Here is a 9,026-nt window from a genome sequence, read left to right on the forward strand (position 1 = left end):
ATAGTCTAGTCTATAGTCTAGTCTATAGTCTAGTTCATAGTCTAGTCTAAGTCTAGTCTATAGCCTAGTCTATAGTCTAGTCATAGCCTAGTCTATAGTCTAGTCTATAGTCTAGTCTATAGTCTAGTCTATAGTCTAGTCTATAGTTAGTCTATAGTCTAGTCTATAGTCTAGTCTATAGTCTAGTCTATAGTCTAGTCTATAGTCTAGTCTATAGTCTAGTCTATAGTCTAGTCTAAGTTAGTCTAAGTCTATCTATAGTCTAGTCCTATAGTCTAGTCTATAGTCTAGTCTATAGTCTAGTCTATAGTCTAGTCTATAGTCTAGTCTAGTCTAGTCTAGTCTAGTCTATAGTCTAGTCTATAGTCTAGTCTATAGTCTAGTCTATAGTCTAGTCTATAGTCTAGTCTATAGTCTAGTCTATAGTCTAGTCTATAGTCTAGTCTATAGTCTAGTCTATAGTCAAGTCTATAGTCTAGTCTATAGTCTAGTCTATAGTCTAGTCTATAGTCTATTCTATAGTCTAGTCTATAGTCTAGTAAATAGTCTAGTCTATAGTCTAGTCTATAGTCTAGTATATATTATAGTTATAGTCTAGTCTATAGCTATTATAGTCTAGTCTATAGTCTAGTCTATAGTCTAGTCTATAGTCTAGTCTATAGTCTAGTCTATAGTCTAGTCTATAGTCTAGTCTATAGTCTAGTCTATAGTCTAGTCTATAGTCTAGTCTATAGTCTAGTCTATAGTCTAGTCTATAGTCTAGTCTATAGTCTAGTCTATAGTCTAGTCTATAGTCTATAGTCTAGTCTATAGTCTAGTTCATAGTCTAGTCTATAGTCTTGTCTATAGCCTAGTCTATAGTCTAGTCTAAGTCTAGTCTATAGTCTAGCTATAGTCTAGTCTATAGTCTAGTCTATAGTCTAGTCTATAGTCTAGTCTATAGTCTAGTCTATAGTCTAGTCTATAGTCTAGTCTATAGTCTAGTCTATAGTCTAGTCTATAGTCTAGTCTATAGTCTAGTCTATAGTCTAGTCTATAGTCTAGTCTATAGTCTAGTCTATAGTCTAGTCTATAGTCTAGTCTATAGTCTAGTCTATAGTCTAGTCTATAGTCTAGTCTATAGTCTAGTCTATAGTCTAGTCTATAGTCTAGTCTATAGTCTAGTTTCATATTTCTCAATGTTAACTCTGTTTGTTTGTTGTTGTTCACAATTCATCTATTTTGACTTGAAACTGTTGGCTTTTTGTCATTCCTCTCGTTTCGTTTTTTTTTTGCATACGAACATGTCACAGTACATTTGTATCAACCTCTTGTAAGTAGCAAAAATATTCCAGGAAATACGTGTTTGTTAAGATATACATATTATTATCACGTATCATTTCATCTTTGTTACACATATAAATATCATACATCTATTTATTTTTATACATCTAGTTTTTACTTATTTACATGTAAATATAGTACAACCTACAACTTACGAAACAAATATTTAATATTAAAAAAAAATTGGCAAACGCACTTGTTTGCTAAAAGAAAAAGGAAACTAAAAATTCGGTTATATTTAAAATTTTTTAACATCCTGTTGGTAAAGTTCAATAACTTTTAAATGAAAAAGTAATATCCATCTATATACATATATATCTTATGAAAATAAGAGTTTTTTGCCATCTTTGGGGAATATACATACCTATAATTGCACTTTATACATATCTGCACTTATGCACATAAACATACATACATATTAATATCATTACATCAAATAGTAATATGGGAAAGTATTGAATAATTAAATCATTACATACTCCTGTACGATAAGATAAAAAGTCATTAAACTTTTCATTATCAATGTAGGTTAACTTGCCAATTGCAGGGGTTACTTCAATCAATAGTCAGTTAATTATTTGTATTAAATTTAGTACCTGCAGTCGGCATTCAATGGGTTTTTATTTATAAAAGCAATACTACTTGACATGATTATGATAAGCTGCAAAAAAAAATGTTTTCAAATATAAATGAAACAAATTTTTCGTGTTATAAAATGGAGTAATTTAATGTTGTAATAACTTTAATATTAGGAACTTAAAGTAAATAGTAACGTGTAGTTTATAGTCAAGTCTATAACCTAGTCTATAGTCTAGTATATAGTCTAGTCTATAGTCTAGTCTATAGTCTAGTATATAGTCTAGTCTCATAGTCTAGTCTATAGTCTAGTCTATAGTCTAGTATATAGTCTAGTCTATAGTCTAGTCTATAGTCTAGTCTATAGTCCTAGTATATAGTCTAGTCTATAGTCTAGTCTATAGACTAGACTATAGTCTAGTATATAGTCTAGTCTATAGTCTAGTCTATAGACTAGACTATCGTCTAGTCTATAGTCTAGTCTATAGTCTAGTCTATAGTCTAGTCTATAGTCTAGTCTATAGTCTAGTCTATAGTCTAGTCTATAGTTTAGTCTATAGTCTATTCTATAGTCTAGTCTATAGTCTAGTCTATAGTCTAGTCTATAGTCTAGTCTATAGTGTAGTTATAGTCTAGTTCATAGTCTAGTCTATAGTCTAGTCTATAGCCTATAGTCTATAGTCTAGTATATATTATAGTTTATAGTCTAGTCTATAGCCTAGTCTATAGTCTAGTCTATAGTCTAGTCTATAGTCTAGTTCATAGTCTAGTCTATAGTCTAGTCTATAGCCTAGTCTATAGTCTAGTCTATAGCCTAGTCTATAGTCTAGTCTATAGTCTAGTCTATAGTCTAGTCTATAGTCTAGTCTATAGTCTAGTCTATAGTCTAGTCTATAGTCTAGTCTATAGTCTAGTCTATAGTCTAGTCTATAGTCTAGTCTATAGTCTAGTCTAGTCTATAGTCTAGTCTATAGTCTAGTCTATAGTCTAGTCTATAGTCTAGTCTATAGTCTAGTCTATAGTCTAGTCTATAGTCTAGTCTATAGTCTAGTATATAGTCTAGTCTATAGTCTAGTCTATAGTCTAGTCTATAGTCTAGTCTATAGTCTAGTCTATAGTCTAGTCTATAGTCTAGTCTATAGTCTAGTCTATAGTCTAGTCTATAGTCAAGTCTATAGTCTAGTCTATAGTCTAGTCTATAGTCTAGTCTATAGTCTATTCTATAGTCTAGTCTATAGTCTAGTAAATAGTCTAGTCTATAGTCTAGTCTATAGTCTAGTATATATTATAGTTTATAGTCTAGTCTATAGCCTAGTCTATAGTCTAGTCTATAGTCTAGTCTATAGTCTAGTCTATAGTCTAGTCTATAGTCTAGTCTATAGTCTAGTCTATAGTCTAGTCTATAGTCTAGTCTATAGTCTAGTCTATAGTCTAGTCTATAGTCTAGTCTATAGTCTAGTCATAGTCTAGTCTATAGTCTAGTCTATAGTCTAGTCTATAGTCTAGTCTAGTCTATAGTCTAGTCTATAGTCTAGTTCATAGTCTAGTCTATAGTCTTGTCTATAGCCTAGTCTATCTAGTCTAAAGTCTAGTCTATAGTCTAGTCTATAGTCTAGTCTATAGTCTAGTCTATAGTCTAGTCTATAGTCTAGTCTATAGTCTAGTCTATAGTCTAGTCTATAGTCTAGTCTATAGTCTAGTATATAGTCTAGTCTATAGTCTAGTCTATAGTCTAGTCTATAGTCTAGTCTATAGTCTAGTCTATAGTCTAGTCTATAGTCTAGTCTATAGTCTAGTCTATAGTCTAGTCTATAGTCTGTCTATAGTCTAGTCTATAGTCTAGTCTATAGTCTAGTCTATAGTCTAGTCTATAGTCTAGTCTATAGTCTAGTCTATAGTCTAGTCTATAGTCTAGTCTATAGTCTAGTCTATGTCTAGTCTATAGTCTAGTCTATAGTCTAGTCTATAGTCTAGTCTATAGTCTAGTCTATAGTCTAGTCTATAGTCTAGTCTATAGTCTAGTCTATAGTCTAGTCTATAGTCTAGTCTATAGTAGTCTATAGTCTAGTCTATAGTCTAGTCTATAGTCTAGTCTATAGTCTAGTCTATAGTCTAGTCTATAGTCTAGTCTATAGTCTAGTCTATAGTCTAGTCTATAGTCTAGTCTATAGTCTAGTCTATAGTCTATATCTAGTCTATAGTCTAGTCTATAGTCTAGTCTATAGTCTAGTCTATAGTCTAGTCTATAGGCTAGTCTATAGTCTATAGTCTAGTCTATAGTCTAGTCTACAGTCTAGTCTATAGTCTAGTCTATAGTCTAGTCTATAGTCTAGTCTATAGTCTAGTCTATAGTCTAGTCTATCTCTAGTCTATAGTCTAGTCTATAGTCTAGTCTATAGTCTAGTCTATAGTCTAGTCTATAGTCTAGTCTATAGTATAGTCTATAGTCTAGTCTATAGTCTAGTCTATAGTCTAGTCTATAGTCTAGTCTATAGTCTAGTCTATAGTCTAGTCTATAGTCTAGTCTATAGTCTAGTCTATAGTCTAGTCTATAGTCTAGTCTATAGTCTAGTCTATAGTCTAGTCTATAGTCTAGTCTATAGTCTGTCTATAGTCTAGTCTATAGTCTAGTCTATAGTCTAGTCTATAGTCTAGTCTATAGTCTAGTCTATAGTCTAGTCTATAGTCTAGTCTATAGTCTAGTCTATAGTCTAGTCTATAGTCTAGTCTATAGTCTAGTCTATAGTTAGTCTATAGTCTAGTCTATAGTCTAGTCTATAGTCTAGTCTATAGTCTAGTCTATAGTCTAGTCTATAGTCTAGTCTATAGTCTAGTCTATAGTCAAGTCTATAGTCTAGTCTATAGTCTAGTCTATAGTCTAGTCTATAGTCTAGTCTATAGTCTAGTCTATAGTCTAGTCTATAGTCTAGTCTATAGTCTAGTCTATAGTCTAGTCTATAGTCTAGTCTATAGTCTAGTCTATAGTCTAGTCTATAGTCTAGTCTATAGTCTAGTCTATAGTCGTCTATAGTCTAGTCTATAGTCTAGTCTATAGTCTAGTCTATAGTCTAGTCTATAGTCTAGTCTATAGTCTAGTCTATAGTCTAGTCTATAGTCTAGTCTATAGTCTAGTCTATAGTCTAGTCTATAGTCTAGTCTATAGTCTAGTCTATAGTCTAGTCTATAGTCTAGTCTATAGTCTAGTCTATCTAGTCTATAGTCTAGTCTATAGTCTAGTCTATAGTCTAGTCTATAGTCTAGTCTATAGTCTAGTCTATAGTCTAGTCTATAGTCTAGTCTATAGTCTAGTCTATAGTCTAGTCTATAGTCTAGTCTATAGTCTAGTCTATAGTCTAGTCTATAGTCTAGTCTATAGTCTAGTCTATAGTCTAGTCTATAGTCTAGTCTATAGTCTATAGTCTAGGCTATAGTCTAGTCTATAGTCTAGTGTATAGTCTAGTCTATAGTCTAGTCTACAGTCTAGTCTATAGTCTAGTCTATAGTCTAGTCTATAGTCTAGTCTATAGTCTAGTCTATAGTCTAGTCTATAGTCTAGTCTATAGTCTAGTCTATAGTCTAGTCTAAGTCTAGTCTATAGTCTAGTCTATAGGCTAGTCTATAGTCTAGTCTATAGGTCTAGTCTATAGTCTAGTCTATAGTCTAGTCTACAGTCTAGTCTATAGTCTAGTCTATAGTCTAGTCTATAGTCTAGTCTGTAGTCTAGTCTATAGTCTAGTCTATAGTCTAGTCTATAGTCTAGTCTATAGTCTAGTCTATAGTCTAGTCTATAGTATAGTCTATAATCTAGTCTATAGTCTAGTCTATAGTCTAGTCTATAGTTTAGTCTACAGTCTAGTCTATAGTTTAGTCTACAGTCTAGTTTTTTTAAAAATTTCACTATGCGTATTTTGGTGTTGATTCTCTTTTTTTCCATATTAAGATTCCATTATCTTTGTATCCGGTAAAAAAATGTTTATTTTTTTAATAATCTTCAGCTGTTTTTTAGTAAAATATATCTTTTACGGAAAATAACAGATGAGTAATTATTTTATTTCACATTGTACTTGTACACTTTTCGTTATGGATATTAATAATAAAATTATTAATAATTTATACAATTCACAGCTTACTTTTAACTTTAAAATATAATAAAATTGATAAGAAATAAATCTTGTGGTTTGTATATTGAAAGTAACAAGCAGTGATTACTCTAGATGTCTCGCTGTAAATGTTGATAAAAAAATCCAATGACAAACATTGAAAGAAATAATTTTATTAAAAATATTGCATTTTAAAATAAAGCTTTATATTTAAAGTTTCTTATTAAAAAATATTTAGTTACATTTAAGAGCTCAAGGCAAGTAGTTATTTAGTTTTTTATTTAATTGAAAAAAAAAAATGTTCGGAAAATTTATAATTTTTACGCTTTTCATGGCATTTATGGCCTGGCAAATGGGTGAGTGTGTGTTGTTACAGTTTTTTTTTTAATTAAAATTTCTAATAAATAAACTATTTTGCTTTTTAGTACAAGCGAAAGATACTACTCTAATACCCCCGCGTTCTGGTGACAAACATTTAAAAAATACTACTGTTTGTCACACCTGTTATGATGTCAACCAATGTAAATCTCCCCAAACTTTGATTTGTGATCAAAAGTCAGCTAATATTACAAATCAAGCGCTGGCCATGTACTTCTCCAATGTGATTAATATTACCGGTCAAGAATTTGAATGTTTAAAAACTACATATTCATACAGTAAGTCGTTTTTTTGTAGATTGATCGATTTTTTAATAATTTGTTTTTCCTGAATTCTAGAAAATTCCACTGTTATTGACATAAGAGGCTGCATTAATGTTGGTGTTAATGCCTGTGGTTTGATTGCCAAAAATACTACCTTGAAAAAGGATAATTGTAAAACTTGCAAAAAGGATTTATGCAATCCAGCTGGCACTTTCTCTTCCAGCACTTTTGCTATGATGTTGTCTTCCATCTTTGTTTTCGTTTCATTGAAGTATTTGCATTTTTAAGTTAAACAATTAATAAAGATTTTTGGACAAAATTTGTAGCAGAGTTTTCGTGTAAATGTTAAAATGTTGTTGTTTAATGCAGTGGTAATTAGTTTCCTTTTTGGAAATTTTGTGTGATGTACTGAAGATAACATTGTTCCTTCCATTTAAGGCAAATTTATCAATTAATTTTGAGTTGCTGCTGGTGTATGTGTGATAGAAATGAAGTTTGCTGATGTGTTTTGATCTTGACCATTTAATTAAAATAGAGTTTTGAAGTTTTCTTTAAAGTTGATGATACACTGGAAGAAAGGAAGGATAACGTTATACTTTTTGACAGGCAGAAAGACGGATAGATAGCTAGATAGATAGATAGACAGACAGACAGACAGACAGACAGACAGACAGACAGACAGACAGACAGACAGAAAGACAGACAGACAGACAGACAGACAGACAGACAGACGGACGGACAGACAGACAGACAGACAGACAGACAGACAGACAGACAGACAGACAGACAGACAGACAGGCAGACTACTAAAACTAAACTCTCTTATAGAAAACTCTCTTATACTAAAACTCTCTTATAGAAAATTCTCTAGAAAAGATTTTTTTATGGAAACTATGAGACTAAGATGATGCTCTACTAAAGAAACTGTATGGAGAGCACATTTTTCTATAGAAATATATCTAAAGAAGACACTGTACTATAGATAACAGACATTAGAATACAATATTCCCAATAGAATCAGTCTAAAGAGGAAACTCTTCCATAGTAAACTGTCTAGAAAAGACACTATCCTATACAAACTGTCTAGAGAGGATGCTCTTCTAAAGAAAACTGAATAGAGAACTGTCTTTTAATCTTTTATAGAATACTGAGAAAAGAAGAAGGTAGTATTCGAAAGAAGGAGAAGAAAAAGTATATACTACTCTTTCAGAGATAAACAAACAGACAGATGGACATAGTCTAATCGATTCTTTTATCTTTAATGATCCAGAATATATATACTTTATAGGGTCGGAAAATTATGTCATCCTTTTTACAAAGTTAAAGGATATAAAACCTCAATCTATCATCCAATCATACTAAGTGTTAGTAAATGTTTAAAAACACACTTTTGCACTTTTAAACTTTGTTTTTCCAGAGATTTTTATTAACTGCTGTTTTTATTTCCCATTATAAAGTGTCTGCCTCTGTTTAAGTAAACAATTGGCCTCATCATAAATTCAATTATCCTGAACTGTACTAACACACACCTCTTTCAAAGATTCACCTAGGAAAAGGTAACTTGCATGTTTCCCCTATAACCTTTTTCCCAACAAATTTCATTCCCCAAAAATTTAACCAAACTTACTGACAAACAATATTTCTAGGGATTTAGGTGAATGTGTGTGTGTGTGTTCATGTCCTTGTACGTGTTGTTTTAGCTAAAATTGATGCATTTGCTGCATTCATTAGCCATTTATCATTTTTTTTTTGGTTAAATCTATGTTTGCTACTATTATTTTGGTATTTGAAAGATACACAGGGAGAAATTAGAGATTTTTCAATTTGGTTTCAATAATTGTAATGTATAAAGAAGACTCTCCAACCAAGACGCTCTTCAATAGAAAACTATATTCGAAAAAAGTGTCCTCTTTTGAAAAATTTTGTAGACAGCTAAAAGAAGACAGTTTCCTATAGAAAATTGTCTAGAAAAGATACGTTCTATACGCAACTGTTTACAGAATACAATTTCATATAGAAACCTTACTAAAGACATTCTTCTATAGAAACTGTCAAAAAAGACCTTCTGTAGAAACTATTAAGAGTGGAGACTGTTCTATAGAAAACTGTTTGAAGAAGATACTATTCTAAAGTAAACTGTCTTCTGGAGACATTTTAATATCGGAAATTTTCTGGACAAGACAGCTGTCTAGAGAAAACTGTCTAGTAAGTACAATCTTCTATAGAGAACTGTCTAAAGAAGATATCCTTAAAAAAAAACTGTCTAGAAAGGACACTCATCTAGAGAAATTGTTTAATGAAGGTGCTCTTCTACTGAAAACTTTTTAAGAAGACAATGTTCTATAGAAAACTGTCTCTCTTATGCGGAAAACTGTCGAAACATGAA

The 9,026-nt window shown here is 31.3% G+C and overlaps 1 protein-coding gene across 1 annotated transcript; it reads left to right on the forward strand.

Moving 5' to 3' along the window:
- The first annotated feature begins 6,132 nt into the window (after positions 1-6,132).
- On the forward strand, positions 6,133-6,959 carry LOC119613644. The gene is made up of 3 exons (XM_037969671.1): positions 6,133-6,355; positions 6,425-6,655; positions 6,716-6,959. Exons 1-3 carry the CDS (start codon positions 6,298-6,300, stop codon positions 6,925-6,927), a joined length of 501 nt encoding a protein of 166 aa, XP_037825599.1. The 5' UTR covers positions 6,133-6,297; the 3' UTR covers positions 6,928-6,959.
- The last annotated feature ends 2,067 nt before the right edge of the window (positions 6,960-9,026 follow it).

This window comes from Lucilia sericata, unplaced genomic scaffold (assembly GCF_015586225.1).
Source record: "Lucilia sericata isolate MDLA Ls3-8-SP2 unplaced genomic scaffold, ASM1558622v1 Contig002229F_arrow, whole genome shotgun sequence".
In the NCBI taxonomy this organism is placed as follows: Eukaryota; Metazoa; Arthropoda; class Insecta; order Diptera; family Calliphoridae; genus Lucilia; species Lucilia sericata.

Coding starts and splice junctions, on each gene's coding strand:
- LOC119613644 (XM_037969671.1), top strand. CDS start 6,298: ATGTTCGGAAAATTTATAATTTTTACGCTTTTCATGGCATTTATGGCC. Junction 6,356..6,424: donor ATTTATGGCCTGGCAAATGG/GTGAGTGTGTGT, acceptor TTTGCTTTTTAG/TACAAGCGAAAGATACTACT. Junction 6,656..6,715: donor AAAAACTACATATTCATACA/GTAAGTCGTTTT, acceptor CCTGAATTCTAG/AAAATTCCACTGTTATTGAC.